The sequence below is a fragment of the Lontra canadensis genome, unplaced genomic scaffold (genome assembly GCF_010015895.1).
Source record: "Lontra canadensis isolate GAN:19392208 unplaced genomic scaffold, GSC_riverotter_1.0 scaffold9, whole genome shotgun sequence".
NCBI classification, from domain to species: domain Eukaryota; kingdom Metazoa; phylum Chordata; class Mammalia; order Carnivora; family Mustelidae; genus Lontra; species Lontra canadensis.
In genome coordinates, this window is record NW_022631003.1 from 30,411,585 (window position 1) to 30,427,486 (window position 15,902).

The window sequence follows — 15,902 nt, forward strand, 5'->3', positions numbered from 1 at the left end:
TCAGGATTAGAGCCAAAAAAAAAAAAAAAAAAAAAAAGGTAAAAATGAAAGCAAACTTAAAAAAAGTTTTCCTTTACAGTATCCTCCCAGGAAACCACAGACATAACCCCTCCCCCACAACTGGGAAAGAGGCAAAAAGGCAGTTTGCCTGAAAAAGCGAGATCTGCAAGGAAAGTACTCGGTTAGTTGACCGGGCTGGGGCCACTTCTTCCTCTCTTCCTTCCAAGTTCTCAGTTCCTTGGGAACTCTGCCAGAGTCCAGGCCAGCGACACTCCTGAAGATGTCATTCCCACCTCAGCAAAATCTCCTGCGATTGCCCAGGAAACATCAGGGGAATGAACGAACTAGTGAGCAAGTGAATGAATGGAACGGGAAAAGAAGCAGAAGCAGCCCCGCTGGGCGCTTACCTCTTCTGGTTCATGGAGGCCACCTGGAGCCACTCATTGGTGCTGGGGTTGTAGGAGTGCGCAGCCGAGATTTCCTGGCTAGTGATCCTATACCCGCCCACTATGAAGAGGTAGTTGTCCAGGATGGCGGACCCGTAACCCCTGACGTTCACCAGGTCGGGAGGAAGGTTATTGGCCAGCGGGAACCAACGTTCGGTCATCTCCTCATACCTGAGCATGGACGGGGGCTCCCCTTGGTAGGGGTGAGGGGCCAGGGGTCCCCCCAGGAAATCCCCCAGGGCTACAAGAACCGGAGTCCCCGTCATCCGGGCCTCTCTCAGCCTCTGCTTCAGGCTGACATCCCCGGGGGCCTGAGGAGGAGCCCCCAGGAGGTGGAACTGGGGCTTGCACAACACCTCGTGGAAGTGGACGACCATGAAGCGCAGGCAGGCCTCCTGCAGGTCGGGCAGCCCGTACACCTGCGCCAGGCGGTACAGCTCCAGGCAGTTGGTGAGCCGCACCTGGGACAGCAGCAGCTGCAGCAGAGACGTGACCTGAAGGAAGGAGGCCGCTTCCACCAGCTCCGCCAGCAGGCTCACCTCGTCCATCTCCTCTTCCTCCTCCACCCCGCCGCCCTTCTCCGCCTGCGGGCCCAGGAGCCAGCCTTCGCGGGCCCCGCCGGCGTTGATGAAGTCCAGCACCAGGCGCAGGCCCGGGGCGCTGAGGCCGCGCAGCTGCTGCACCTCGGGGCCGCCGGCCTCCTGGCTCAGGGCCTCGCGCATGCCGGAGCGGTAGAGGGCGCGGAAATAGTCGCTCTGCTCGATAAGCTTCCTCTTGCTCACCGGGTAGCAGCGGTCCTCCAGGCGGATCTGCACCATCTCCTCGGCCGACATGGCTGGGGGGCCGGGGGCCGCGGGGGTGCCCGCCAGCTCTGCGCGCTCGCCTCCCCGCCCCCACGCGCTCGCCGGGTTCCGGGTTGGGCGCGCCGAGGGATGGCGCCGCGGAGGAGGGAGGCGACCGGCCGCCGCCCGCTCCCGCGTCCGCCCAGCCTATCTGGGTCTCGGCGGCGCCCCCGAGGCAGCCCCTCCTCCTGGTCCCGGGGGCGGCGGCTCAGCCTCGCTCCCCCGGAGCGGCCGCCCTGCCCGTCTGCTCTGCCTCAACGCCAAAAAAGGCCCGGCTGCAGCGCACCGGGCGTCGGGAGGCGGCCGCCGTCCTCGTTCGGGTTGTCCGGGCCGCGTCAGCCGCCGAGGGGATCCCAGCCCCCAGTCTGCAGCCTCCTCCCACGCCTCGCTTCTCACTTCCGCCCGCAGGACCCCTGCCGCCCGCCAGACCTGCGAGCGGATCCGGCTTTCGGGGAGGGCTGGAGGGCTGCGGGCCCCGTTGCTCAGGCTGCGGCCACGTCCCCTCAGCCTCCCCCGCACGCCGGGCGCAGCGGCTCTGCGGCCTGCGGGCTCCGCAGCGATGTGCGGGCTGGGAGGGGGACTGGAGGCGAGGTGAAGCCAGTCCGCTGTTTCTTCCGCGCTGCTTTACAAGCGCGGAGAGAGAGAAAAGAAGAAACAGGCGTGGGGGGACCGGGATGATGGGAGTCGGGGGTCCTGGGAGTCAAAATGACATCACATCTGGGATCGCCCATCTAGCCCAATCAGGCATAGTGTCCCGGGGCCTGAGGCACACAGGCCTTCCCTACACACGCAGGTGACACCTAGAGCTGATTCTTCGCCATGGCCATCGTGTAGAAGCCATCTTGCAGAAAGAAGGTCCAGGCAGATGGCAGCAGGTTCTGCAGGGCTCGCTGGGGTGCACAGTACAGCAGATGAAACGGGTCGGGAAGCAGAGGAGCTTGTATTTGCTGCTGGGGCCCGTTAATCCTTTTTATGCTATTAAAAGAAAGACAATTTAAGTGAGGACACGTGACTTCTTTTTAAAACCTCGTCTAAAAGTCATTGCTTCTCCTATTTCAATTTGATTGGGCTAGCCATGACAGAACGTGATCCTTTGGGCAGAAGGTCTGGCCGCCTTTAGTCATACTGACCTACCGAGTGGCTTTTCTTGCCACCCTATGTTCCCCAGCTCATGCCCCGTCTGAGGACTACTTAAGGAGGGTAGACTTCTTCCCGGTCTCCTCTCACTGGACGTTGCAAAGAGATGAATAAAAAGCTCAGGCCTAATAATGAGGACTTCGTGTTGTTCATGAGATATGAATTAATCTTAGAAGGGAGTGAGGGGGATACTGTTAGGTTAGTTTTGGGTAGATAGAGGGATAAGGATTGGGAGGGAACTGGCACCCTATTCTACAAACAAACAAACAAACAAACAAAAAACCTTGAAATTTTTCCCAGACCAAGATTCTTCCGTAATAGTCCTCAACTTGGGGAGGAGATGTATTTGGGCTTTGTTTTTATTATGACAAGCTTCATCTGTCTTCTTGAATGACAAGTTGTTAAATGACACCTTCTTCATAAATACATTTCTGCTTTTTGAAACAAGTTACCTACTACAACCGGATTAACATTTTACCTTAGCAAGGGCTGGGGGAGGGGGGGGAGGGGGGTGGGGGGGAAGGGGGGGAGGGTTAAAAACCAGAGAAGAAAGTCAGATTGGTAAAGCATGAAATTATTTCAGCACCTTTTTGGTTAATTTGTGCTTCTCACTATGTAACTTAACTGCCTCATGGTGAGTTGTCCTCCATTATTTTCTTTATAAAACACCATGGAGAAGAAACTAACATATTAAAGACATAGAAAAAAATTCTAGTAGATTCTGGCCTCCCTGGGAAAAGTGAAGGAGACAAGGATGGATCTATGACTTGCCTTATTCGTCTATTTTTTTTTTTAATCTGTGAACTTTATCTTTTCACCTTATTTCTTGGACTTTAAATCATTACTGATAAAACTCCATTCTCAAGCAACTTCTCACACTTCTGTTCTCAATAAGGGTGCAGTCAAGACATTCTAAGTTTCTTGGGGGGAGGCAACCATGAATTTAGCAACCTCTTTGGGAAAGTAAAGTGCCATCTCTAGTATTAGGCCTTAAACTGGCAAACTTTGCTGGGAGGCACACCCTCTATTAAAGAGGCTTGGGCTTGGGATTTATTTGTGCCTCCATCAGCAACAATGCCAGATTCAGTGGGTCAGCCAAGAAGAACAGGCTCTTAGTCTCTTCCCTGTCCTTTTAGAATCTTTCACCAATGGATGCTTTTGTTTCCAAACGTCATGGATATGCCTCAGACTGGTATTTTCTTGCCTTCTAAAAAGAGACCCAAAAAAAATCACACTCAAAGAATGATGCACATCAGAAAGGCAATTCACGCACAGTAATATTATCAGAGTAAGATTAGCTTGGGCAGGGAATCTGGGGTGTGAGTCTGACAAAACCAGGCACTGAACCTGTAAGCTTTTTGACCCCAATAATGATAATAATGTCATTTAGGATTGGAAGTATCTTAAAAGATCTAATCATTTTTATAATTTACACAGTAAGCTTTCTGTTGAGTTAGAAATGCAAAGTCAAAGCAATATAAACTCATTTACAAAAGATCTAAAATATTATTTCTAAGCCTTATGAAAATATTGCTCATATACAGCTGGTGGTATAATTTTATAGATCTGTTATTGACTGAACAATGAATAATAAAGACTGGCCTTTGTGGTACTATGACTCACTTCAGACACTTTATATATTATGATCTTTTTACAAAAGACTACAGTAAGAGTCAGACACAGGCTGTTTCTTTAAGAATTTCTGGAAAATACAACCTTAATGACTGAGAAGGGAAAAAAATTTTTAAGTACAAGATGTTTATTACAGTGTTGCTTTTAATAATAAAAAATTGGAAAACATAATGTATAATAGTAATAGTAGCCAGCATTTATTGTTTATTATATGCTAAGCACTATTGTCAGTGATTTTGTGGATTACAATACAATTTTTTATTTTGCTTCATAGCTGAGGAAGCTGAAGTACAAAGTAAATTTTGGTACATTTGTAGAATGAAATACTGGAGACCCATTACAACTTTGGATAAACATGTAGATCCTTCTTTAGAAACCCTGAAAAATATAATTTTACCCTGGGTTTTTAGAAAACCGTTTCTGGAGGGACAACTGGGTGGCAGAGTCAGTTAAGCATCAGGTTCTTGGTTTCAAGTCAGGTCATGACCTCGGGGTCATGGGACTGAGCCCTGAGTGGGGTCCGTGCTCAGTGTGCAGCCTGATTAAGATTCTCTCTCCCTCCCTCTCTGCCCCTCCCACTCATGTTCTCTGTCTCTAAAACAAATAAATAAATCTTTAAAAAACAGTTTCTGGAACAGCATGAATCCATTTATGTACAATGGCATATATGTATCTATTTTCTATAGAGATGTCTAGAAGGATGTTAATGAAAGTGTTAAGACTATAGGACTGTAGTTTTTATTCCTTTTTGTGCTTTTCTGTACAGTTTGGATTTTTATTTTTTAATTTTTTTTAGAGATTTTTATTTATTTATTTGACAGAGAGAGACACAGTGTGAAAGGGAACACAAGCAGGGGGAGTGGGAGAGGGAGAAGCAGGCTTCCCACAGAGCAGGGAGCCCAATGTGGGGCTCAATCCCAGGACCCTGGGATCATGACCTGAGCCAAAGGCAGATGTTTAACAACTGAGCCACCCAGGTGCCCCAAAAGTTTGGGTATTTAAAGTGAAACATATATCAATTTAATAAAAAGCAAAACATTTTAATAAAGATTATTTCCTTTTCTTTTTTAACAAGCAAAACTGAAATATTTTCCTTTCATGAAAGCATGTGGGACAATTTAAATGACTTTAAAATAGTACAGTTCTTTAAAAATGGCTCAGGGTCTCTTGGATGATTCTCAGTGTGTTGGCCATCCAACTTTTGGCTTTGGCTCAGGTCATGACCTCTGGGAAGGGACCGGAGATCCAACCCCTTTCATCTTTACACCACCCCCACCAGGTCAGGCTCCCTGCTCAGCAGGGAGTCTGTTTTTCCTCCCCCTCACTCTCTACCCCACCTTGACCCCCCCCTCAAATAAATATTTAAAAAAAATAAAAATCATTCATATTTCAGATTGAGCATCTTAATGTAAGTAAAACTTCCATTTTTTTTGCAGTCAGTGTTATGTCAGTGTTTTCCAAACATCTTAGTAAATCACCTGGGACGCTTATAAGAATTCTGGTTCCCAGACTACAGCAACTGAATGAGGCTCTTGGAAAGAAAAGTGTGGTTTTTAAGGTAAGAATACAATCTTTGAACCCCTCTTAAGAGCACCCAGTTGGAAATAAATATAACATATCACTGCATTGTAATAGTGTAACAGTTCTCAATATTTGATAAAATCTATAAAAGCCTATATAGCAATTTTTTATTCAAAATTGGAATTGCTTTCTGGTTTCTGTAATTTCATCTCACATGGACAATTTTGAGACTAGATGTTTCTGGGCCACGTATCTCAGCCCATTGTGGATTCCTCCCTCTGCCCCTGCAGTCCAGTTTCTATCTCTCCTTTTCAAAATACTTGGCTCCAAGAAGTTCCTGGTTTCCAACTGAATGTTTATGCAATCACCAAAAAAAAAAAAAAAAAAATTGCTTTAAAAATTTTAAAGCATGCTTTTACATTGGAATTTGGAGATTCTTTAAAAATGCAACTTTGATCTTTACCTGAACACCATATCACAGCAAAAGGATTAAGCAATTATGGGTTGTTCCATTATCCCTGCAGGATACATGAGAACTTCAAGGAATTCTATATCACACAAAAGAAACTGCATTTAATGTGATTGAAAGACACTGGGGGTAGAAGGTTAGAAAGCTGACTTTCTGGTTTATGTCCCTGGGGCATGAACTAATTGCTGTATCTATGGAACCTCATGGAGAAAAAGGGAGTAATCTTTTTGTTCCTCACCTGTCGCTTACTTTCCCATCAGGAAACCTCTCTTCCCTTTCTCCTTGGAACAGACAGAATGGTCTGATTATTTGCAGGTAAGCAACTGAAACTTGTTTTCTATGAGAAGTTCAATAGAATAACATATTAATCATTTTTAGTATATTTTAGGTGGCTTATGCAAGGTTAGGAGTTAATCCATTGCTATAATTTTTGCTTAGGAGAAAGTAAAATGTTTTGTTTTTAAAGTTATTCAGCCCTTTGATTATTTGCTTATTATTGATGATTAAATCATATATTTCTAAAAATTAAAGGATATGTGATAGGCTATTATTACAAAACAGGTAGAGAAATGAAAATTCAAAGAATGTTAACGTTTTTGTGTCAAGTAAGTGAATGAGTCATTGTGCAAAAGGTATAAAAGAAACCCAGATCACAGGATAGAAAAAGCTTCGTCTTTTTTTTTTTTTTTTGAAAAGAGCAGTTCAACCATACTTTATGCCAAAAGCTGATTTTCACTTATGCTTGGTATAAAAATGGGTATAAAAACCCAACAGTTTCATGTTTTGAACTACTTTGTCAATGTGGACATCATCATGGGATATGGAAACTACAACCTTCACAAAAGTGAGAGCCCATTTTTGCCTCCTTTAGTATCTTTTCAAATGTTTTGGCATTGCAATTGAAGTGATTTTTATTAATATTTAGAAATTTAAAACCATTTCATTTCCCTAATACACATTTCTTAGCAACTGTCTCTGCTTTCGTCAGAGATACTATGCGTTTTTGTATATGCTTCACAAAGAAGTATCCTTTATAACTTGCAATCAAGAATCTCAGAAAATAGATTAGATAGCCCCCATTTTGAACTTTTTTTTTAAAGATTTTATTTATTTATTTGACAGAGAGAGAGCGAGGGAAGGAACACAAGCAGGGGGAGTGGGAGATCGAGAAGCAGGCTTCCCGCTGAGCAGGGAGCCCAATGGGGGCTCAATCCCAGGACATCGGGATCATGAACCAAGAGGAAGGCATATGCTTAATGACTGAGCCACCCAGGTGCCCTCCCCCACCGCTTTTTGAACTTCTTCACAATTTTCACTGTAATGTTTCATTTTCTTTTTTTAAAGAAAGCCTGTGGTTGACCTTTGTGGGGGTGGGGAATGCCTAGCTCCAAGAAGTGACCAGGATCCACATATCCACATTCAATGTTTTCAAAACCACTGCAAAATTAATTTTTTTTTTCATTTTCAGTTTTCATTTACTTTCAAGGTTTTGTTGTTATTTTGTTAGTAAAAACAAAAAATTTGAAACAGGGCACAAACTGGTTTTCTGGTGAATGTAAATACCAGAACTTAAATCCATAGGGGGAAAATTTTTTTTAAAAAGTCTGCAGTCGGGGCACCTGGGTGGTTCAGTGGGTTAAGCCTCTGCCTTCCGCTCGGATCATGATCCCAGAGTCCTGGGATCGAGCCCCGCATCAGACTCTCTGCTCGGCGGGGAGCCTGCTTCCTCCTCTCTCTCTGCCTGCCTCTCTGCCTACTTGTGATCTCTCTCTCTCTCTCTGCCAAATAAATAAATAAAATCTTAAAAAAATAATAAAAAAAATAAAAAGTCTGCAGTCACAGGTTTCTTTAAAACCATACAACAGTTCCCTTACAAACAATGTCTTGTTTCTGGTGTAATGGATCCTTCCTTTATCTGATGTCAAGTGACCAAATTATTGTTTTCCTCAGAAAGACTCTGGGCTAGGATTTCCACTTGTCTTTATATTTACTTAGTAAGAGGTGTCTGTGACTATTCACTTTCAGAGAAAGAAGAAAAGCAGAGGAGAGAATCCACATCTTCAAGAGGGTAAGGGACAGAGTAACAAAATGGCCTGGAAAATGTTCAGAATTAACATCAGAAAGTCAAATGTTCACCTAGGGCTCAGCTGGGAAGAAACAAAAGAAAAATCAATATGCAGTCAAAGAATGGCTTCACTTTTCTAGAAGGTGACTCTCTAGGAGAGTCCCTTAGCAACAGCTTCGAAGTTCCAGAACCTGTCCTCAACCCCGATGGTCAGCTTCAGCTTCCAGTCTGTCCAGAACTCAGACTTCTTGCCCGATCTTCCTACCACGGAAATGCACGTGGCAGTGGTGGAAACAGCCTTGGTGCTGCTGCTGAGCATGGGGTGGACTTCAGACTCTCTCTGCTCACCCACCATTTTTTATAGAGACTGTTGGATCCGTCGCTTTCCAGGTCTTCTGATTGACCTGGAGGAGTCTCAGAAGCTGGGAGCTCAGTTCCTGAAGTATTATTCTGAAAGTACCGGCCAGAAATGCAGCAGGAGCTGCTGCCTTAGGAAGGATGGTAAGTATCAATGATATGCCTGAGCAAAAATCAGGAGAAACTTATAAAATGAAGATCTAAGTAAGGAGCTCTAGGCAGAGGTTCCAGGGAACAGATGATCAGGACTAGGGAAGATGAGGGAGAGACAAGGGGATGGGGGAGGGCAGGAGAGAGATTGAGACTGACTTTGCCATTTGGATCAGTGCTGGCTCAGTTTACAAATCTGGTGATGATCCAGGGTGCCATGGAACCCACAGGTGACACAATCTTCTTTTCTTCACTAAAGTGCTAAATGAAACTATTTCCTTGAGGGTTAACAATATTTCCACACCCCCCCAAAATGGCATATTTGGTTTCAAAAATATAATAATTTCCAAAAAACACAATAATTTCCTTTTCAAACTTCTTTTGGTGATCTCAATATTTCAATTTTTTGAAATGTGCTTGCTTGTGTTGAGCAAATGTGGGTTGCATTGAGCAGGAATTTAGATTGTTTAGATGTTTTGAAGGACATAGGTAGATATATGTCAACTAGCAAAAAGGAAGAAAAGAAATATATATTTTAAATATTCTGATTTTTTTTGTCTGAAATCCAGAATCAGAGTTAAGCATCACCCATGTAATATGATCAAGGTTTATAATGAGGAAAACATTTCATTATTGCAGAATTTCAGTTACAATTGTCTAAAGACTACTTTCATTTGTTTTTCATTTTTCCAAGATTTTAAAGCTACTTGGAAAGAAATAGCAAAAGCAACACAATACGTTAAAATAATTCTCTTGGTTCTTCCACACTTTCTTTCCATGGTTTGATACCGACTTATTAATTGCCAGTGCCTTCTATCCAAGTACACATGGCAGATTTCTGGGATGTGGACTGAGGCTATCCAAGGGTGTAAACTGACCACAGTGTGAGAAGCTGTCCCAAGCTAAGCCCTAGAAAGTTAATCAGACACACAAGAGAGCAATTAATTTTTTAAAGGGAAATTTTTTTTTTTTTTTTACAGAATTTATTTGTTTGAGAGAGAGAGAGAGTGTGTGTGTGTGTGAGAGAGTACAAGCAGGGGCAACAGCAGAAGGAAAGGAGAAACAGACTTCCCGTTTAGCAGGGAGCCCAATGCAGGGCTTGATCCCAGACCCTGGGATCATGAGCTGAGCCAAAGGCAGACACTTAACTGACTGAGGCACCCAGGTGCCCCAAAGGGAAATTTTTTTGAAAAGGTTGCCAATCTAGATTCTCACCTTAAAGATGCTTCTAATTCCCATAAGCCTCAAGGGAAGGTGGGCGGAGGGGGGGGTGTACCTTTCGGCATTTTCCCATGGTATCAATTTACCTGACTGTCCATCGCAGGGAAACTGTGTCCTCTGGACTTCCAGGGATACTGTAAGCATCCAGTAGAATTCCATGATTTTAGAGCCTCTGTAGCTTCCAAGTTGTGGTTTTCTTCCTCCAGAAGAAAGGGCACGAACACACGTCTGTTTTAGCTGGAAGCCAGAACTTTAAAAAGCCACAATCCTGCAATAGCTAACCTGTTCAGAGCTGGAACTCTAAAATGTACACGAAGAGGAATATAAAACTTCTTTTAAAATTATTCTCTTTACAGCATCAACTACTTTCTTATCAAAAATTTAAATGTCTAAATTTGAATATTTTTTTATCCTTTCCCTTAAACTTGACAGTCCAGTCTTCAGGGAATGCATTTGTAATCTAAAATGTATTAGCAATGTATTATTCATTGAATTCTGCCCTCTTCTTTATCCTCCTGGCTGGTCCAGAGGTAATGGGGGAGGGGTGGGATAGAGCTCCCCACAGTTAACCTTACACAGAAGCAGCAAAGGTTTGGCCAACCACAATTCCACAACAGTTTTAGGGATACTCTGAGGTCTGGTAATTGTATGCTATCCCTCTGTAATCTTATTTTATTAAAGAAGTTGATACCTTTGGTCAATGGATATTTCCCAGCACATGGTTCCTACTACACTGCAGCAGGAGGAAAGTCTGTTTTGCACTTTAGAGAGGACAGACTGGATACTGGCACTCAGCAAATCAGACTTAAGGGTTTCCAGAAATAACATGATGCATTTTATGGAGCAAAGTTATTTAGGAGAAGGGGGATAGCATCAGTGATGTACCCCCACCCACTAGAATTCCAAATGCTCACATCCTGTCAGTAGACTCTCTTCCTCTTTAAAGGACATTGAATAGGCTTTCCGTTGGATGTGTGATTTGCAAATGGGGCTAGTGCTCCCCTATAATCAGGTCAGGGTAGCGTTCACCTAGCCTGCTGCCTTTCTACCATCTGGGCCTTTCCCAGTAATTGCAGTTTTAGCCTTCCCATGACTCCCTCTTTTGTTACAACATCTGTCACTTGATTTTCGTATTTCTTTCTCTGGTGAACTCCGGTGCATTAGCATTCTGAGAGGGCACTGCAACTAGAAATCTGATAACCCCCGGGGCTTCTGTAGCCAACTGAACTTTTCATGAACATAAAGTCCTGGGATTGGAAAATGATTCCAGGTAATCCTGTGTGGAATGGAATGTGTGAAAGATTAGAGAAAATCAGTGGATAGTTTCTTTTAAAAAGGCATTTTCCACATTCATAGAAACAGTTACTGTAGTTCACCATGTTCTGTGAGATGTCTGAACATAGCCCTGCAATATACTGGTGTGAATGCCATGTTCTTGGAAGAAATAGAAGCTACTCAGAGCTCTTCCAGCTGGGAGAAACCAAAACCATCTGCAGATGCACTTTTCCTTTCAGTTTCCTGTAACGTGGCTGTCTTCTACCATGATCCCATGCATGACAATGTCAACTGCCTCCATATTCACTGCCCCACACTGGAGAGTTGCATATTAGAGCCCGGAACCAGTGCCATTTTATACAACGTAACAGAAGGTAATGATTTGTGTATTTTGTATTTATGTTGAAGAATGTTGGTAATGCTCTAGTAGAGATGTATAACCTAGAAACTGGCTGGCAACAACCTGAACCACTGTTTTCCCGTGATCTCTATCTGGAAAAGTTTTGTGCATCCAGGGCAGAAAACTACAAATAAATTTGCTTTAGTTTGGCATGCTCAGCAATGATGAATTCATTCCAGATGATAACAAATTGTATGTGATCAAAGAAGAGCTTAAGCATTACCTATATTCCAGGAGCCCCCAGCAAAAGCCAAAAAAGGCATTCCTACTGGAGGGGCTAAGAGTACTACTAGGAACAAAGAAAATGCTTAGTGGTAGTTTTGAGGTCTATGGACAGACACTATACAACGATTCTACAAAGATTGATGTCAAGGACAAGGAAATGCACTTTCTAACATACATTAGCCTACCAATGGTCACAAGATAACCAAGATAACCATTATTTTAGATAAATACACATTTAAGCGTACCTTGCCCATGTATATAAACAGACGGTACAAATTGGTAAATATGAAAGAATAGATTTTTGCCATCCAGACACAAAGGCGATAAATTTCATCATTGATTTTACTTACTGAACACCTAATTCAGGCCGGGAGCAGCATTGCAGAAGATGGCAGCCGTATCTCTGCCCTCGAGTTTCTTACAATCTAGTTGATATGACAAGGCTCACAATTAGTGTAGAACCTAATTGAATACAAAAATGTGTGATACTGCCTCAAGTACAAGCACTCAAAAGAAGAGGAGACTAAAGAAACCTACATTCAGAGGCAGCTTCGTGGAAGAGGCCAGGCAGAGGCAAGACAAGGAGTTCTGTATCACACGATGGGAGAGTAGAAAACAGATTTGGCTACAAAAGGGGCACTTTCGGGGTTGCAATGAAAATCTGGGTAAGGACAGGGTAGGCCAGGTTACAAAAGTGTTTTGGACAAAGCAGTGTTTGGGCTTGACTTTGTCAGCAACAGAGAACCAGCAAAGGCAATTAGTGAGAAAAACGTCATCATTAAAGTGATGAGTGTGATTGTCTTTAGTCTGGGAAAATAATATGCAGGATGCAAATAAGAATATCTAGTCAGGGAAGCATTAGATCTGGAGAAGGTGACCATAACTGCAATGAAGAGGAGGGATGATTACCGGCACATTAGGAGGGAACCAGATAGGACCGACTTTTTGGATGAAGGAAAAGAAGAGAGAGGAGTCAAAGATTGCTCTGCAGTACATAGATTCCAGCTTGGGTGATGGAAGATTGGTGAGGTCACCGAAAGGGAGAGAGCCAGACAAAATGATTTTGGCTTTGGGACTGTTCAGTGATGACATGAGATGTCTAGGTGGGAACCTTCAGTAGACCACAGGAGCAATGAGACCAGGGACCGAGAAACAGGAAATAACAGGTGATGTGGATTTCAGTGCCACTGACATAATGGTGACAACCGATGAGGATACTTGTGTGTGTGTGTGTGTGTGTGTGTGTGTGTGAAGGGCTGAGATGAAGGGAAAATTCAGCAGATGACAACAGACTAAAGATTGTGGAAAGCACACAACCAGTTTGGACCAAGGAGAGAACCAGCTAAAGAAAGAAAAAATGAGAAACAGGCAATCTGAGATAAAGTGCCAAGAGAATCTGTGTTCCAGGGAGTCACAAGAGGAGAATTTTAGGGAAAGGATGGCCAGCAGGATTGAGGGTAAAAGAGAAGTCAAAACAATGAGGTGGCAAGGAAATATGGAAACTACTGATTATCTCAGAAGCATAATTCTGACAGTAGTGTGGATGGAACAAGATGGCAGAAGGCAAACAACAAAGAAAGGAAATGGATATTGTTATATCGAGAGGGAGAGAGGGAGAGAGACAGAAACTGATAGGAGAGACAACTGAAAAGCTGTTGAGAAGTTTTTCCCCTACCCTTTACAACAGAGCAATATTTGCTTGTGTCTGAAGTCAGAGGGAAAGGAGTTCCTTTACAAGAGAGAAAATACTGAAGACAAAGTCAATACCTTCAGGAACTGGGAAGGGAGGAGACAGAGGGCTTTGCTCATGATTTTGAATACAGTTATACTTCTGTATTATTTACTTTTTAAAAACTTTAAGATGCTACATATCTCAAATGGTTACTGTTTTTTTCTGCAATTCTTGCACTGACATTGGCTATTGTTACCCAGAAGCCCTGGCAGACATAAAGAATCCTCCATGATGTAGCCAGCTGTTTATAACAGAAAGTGTTCTTGAAAGTTAAGATAAATTCAAATGTAGCCAGTACGTTTCTAAGCCTTCCGGAAATATGCAATAGTAGAACTTGAACTTAAGCTTAGTTCACTAACTTGGTGGCAAACCCAAGACTTCTCCAAGCTGTGCTTTGATATTCTCTCCTTGAAATAAAAAATAAAAATGATGCCTTATTTATCTTTCAGGTATAGATCCAGATTTGCTGGTTTTTGAACAATCACGTCCCACATATCTAAATACCCGTTCCTCATCTAATACACGGGACAGACTAAGGATTTTAAAAGCTACGCATTTAGATGAACAACAAACCACAGTGATAAACCAAATGCTACCATCACCAGAGATGCCGTCATCAACCACACATCAAGATTTGGTTGTCAACACAAACAGTACTAGGTATTCCAAGGAATTAACCACAGACTCTTGGGCAAAATTCATTTCCCTGAATAACTCCATTACCACAGAGGTAAATATGGGGTCACACAGCACTGATTTCATCAATAATCCAGATAACAAGACTATTTCTCCTTTCTTTGTTCCCATAGACACAAAAGTTTTTCATAGGCCTATTCCATCCCGACTCAACAGTAGCAAGCAATTACTAAATAAAACCAAGGGGTCCAACAGCAGAAACCACACAGCTGAGAATGAAGACATGACACCTGATGGGTCATCTGTGACTTCAAAGATGTGGCTGGCTCCGGTGGCTCTCTGTACCTCTGTCATCTTTCTTTGCTGTTGTATGATCATCCTGGCATCTGGATGCTGGAGAAAGCAGCAGGGCCAGTATAAGCCAGGGCAGAGAAAGTCAGGGTCCAGGCATGTCGTAAAGGTAACACTCTAAAGAAGAACTCTTAATAGTAAAAGTTACAAGGAGATTTTAAGCTTTCAAGGGTATCGTTTTTTAGTTTCTGTAAGACAAGGGCTGTTTGTTTAAAAAAAATAATAATAATTGCACAGGATACCCCCCTTACCAACCTCTAAAAAAGGCCAAAATCTTCATAAACTTAACTGCTTTGATCATTTCTATTTTGTGAACTGTCTACCCTTTGCCAAAGTTCCAAAATTCTGACCCCTGCACTTGTTTAGCAGTGTGAGAGATATGCTTCTAAGTGCTATATATGTATTCCCTCATGGATATAATTTTATGAATTAGATATACTTTTTTTAATGACTACAGTATTATTATCACATTTTATAGATGAGGAAAATGAGAAGAGAGAGGCTATCTTCCCTAAAGTCATATAGCTTAATATTAGTGAAGGCAGGATTTAATAGATATCTGATTCAAAAGTTTATGCTGGAAATCACTTAGATTAAAAGCCTCCAAAAAAATGGAAAAAAAAGATACGGAGAGGAAAACACCATACATAACATCATATGTTTCCTGTCAAGGTCAAATAATTGTCATGTATGTTAATAAAATCTTTTAGTGGATTAGACAGAAAAGTGCTATTATTACAGTTACTAACACATGTGCAAATGCTGCCTTTTAAAAAAATTTAGTTTTGATGTTCAATTGATTAATTCTTCTCCATCCTAAACCATCTTCATTTTTTAAAGATGACATGCCTTTAACTCTGGTACTGGAATCTTTGAGTTTGTGTGGATCTCTGTTGAATAAAATTTGGGAGTTTTAGTTTACAGCCCTCACGTGTATGTAGTGTTTCCCCAGGTGCAAACATTAGCTGTAGGTATTTGAGCTCTGTCCAAATCTTACACGAGATCTACCCCCACCCCCATCCTGAAGTGCAGACACTTTAATTCAATCAAGTTTCCAGTGATTTTAAGCTTTAGGCCCTTAATCTAACCCTTGAAACTCCTTTTACATGTGAGGAGAGATACTAAAAGACAGCCAATAAGCAAGAAGAATAGATAAAAGAAAACCCTATTATAGGATTAATAAAATAGTACTGTTCTCACTTATGTTAAATAACAAACTGTCCAGTGGCTTAAGAGGTGTTTCTGTTTCTTTCCCTAGTGTTGATACTCTGTGGGGGAAAAATGTCTGTTTCTTTTTTTAATATAAGGAAGAAATATAAAAAATCTATATCAGTGGAATATTAGCCACAAATAAAAATCTGATTTTAAAAATGTCATCAACTTACCCTTATTTTTATCAATTTCTTTCCCAATTCATTAAGAAAAAAAATTATTCATATTACA

General features: G+C 42.5%; 2 protein-coding genes across 4 annotated transcripts in view; one reads left to right on the forward strand and one right to left on the reverse strand.

Annotated features, from left to right (window-relative positions):
- Window positions 1-11,360, reverse strand: part of KLHL42 (kelch like family member 42) — a 24,705-nt gene extending 13,345 nt beyond the window's left edge. Inside the window, 3 exon segments of the mRNA XM_032855186.1 lie at window positions 408-1,755; window positions 1,758-2,263; window positions 9,927-11,360. Coding sequence (XP_032711077.1) covers window positions 408-1,755; window positions 1,758-2,019 — 1,610 coding nt within the window. The 5' untranslated portion in view covers window positions 2,020-2,263; window positions 9,927-11,360.
- Window positions 8,349-14,665, forward strand: MANSC4 (MANSC domain containing 4). Of its 3 annotated transcripts, none has more exons than XM_032855189.1 (4): window positions 8,349-8,613; window positions 11,355-11,489; window positions 13,922-14,202; window positions 14,282-14,367. In XM_032855189.1, exons 1-4 carry the CDS (start codon window positions 8,385-8,387, stop codon window positions 14,339-14,341), a joined length of 705 nt encoding a protein of 234 aa, XP_032711080.1. In that variant the 5' UTR covers window positions 8,349-8,384; the 3' UTR covers window positions 14,342-14,367. The 3 variants fall into 3 exon arrangements, with proteins under 3 accessions (XP_032711080.1, XP_032711081.1, XP_032711079.1); XM_032855190.1 differs by having other exon boundaries at window positions 13,922-14,132; window positions 14,282-14,361; XM_032855188.1 differs by having other exon boundaries at window positions 13,922-14,665.
- The last annotated feature ends 1,237 nt before the right edge of the window (window positions 14,666-15,902 follow it).

What these genes read in the sequence shown, in the direction of transcription:
- MANSC4 (XM_032855188.1), top strand. Translation starts at nt 8,385, where the DNA reads ATGCACGTGGCAGTGGTGGAAACAGCCTTGGTGCTGCTGCTGAGCATG. An exon ending in CTGCTGCCTTAGGAAGGATG is followed by an intron (nt 8,614 to 11,354) that starts GTAAGTATCAAT and finishes TTTTCCTTTCAG; the next exon opens with TTTCCTGTAACGTGGCTGTC. An exon ending in TTTATACAACGTAACAGAAG is followed by an intron (nt 11,490 to 13,921) that starts GTAATGATTTGT and finishes TTTATCTTTCAG; the next exon opens with GTATAGATCCAGATTTGCTG.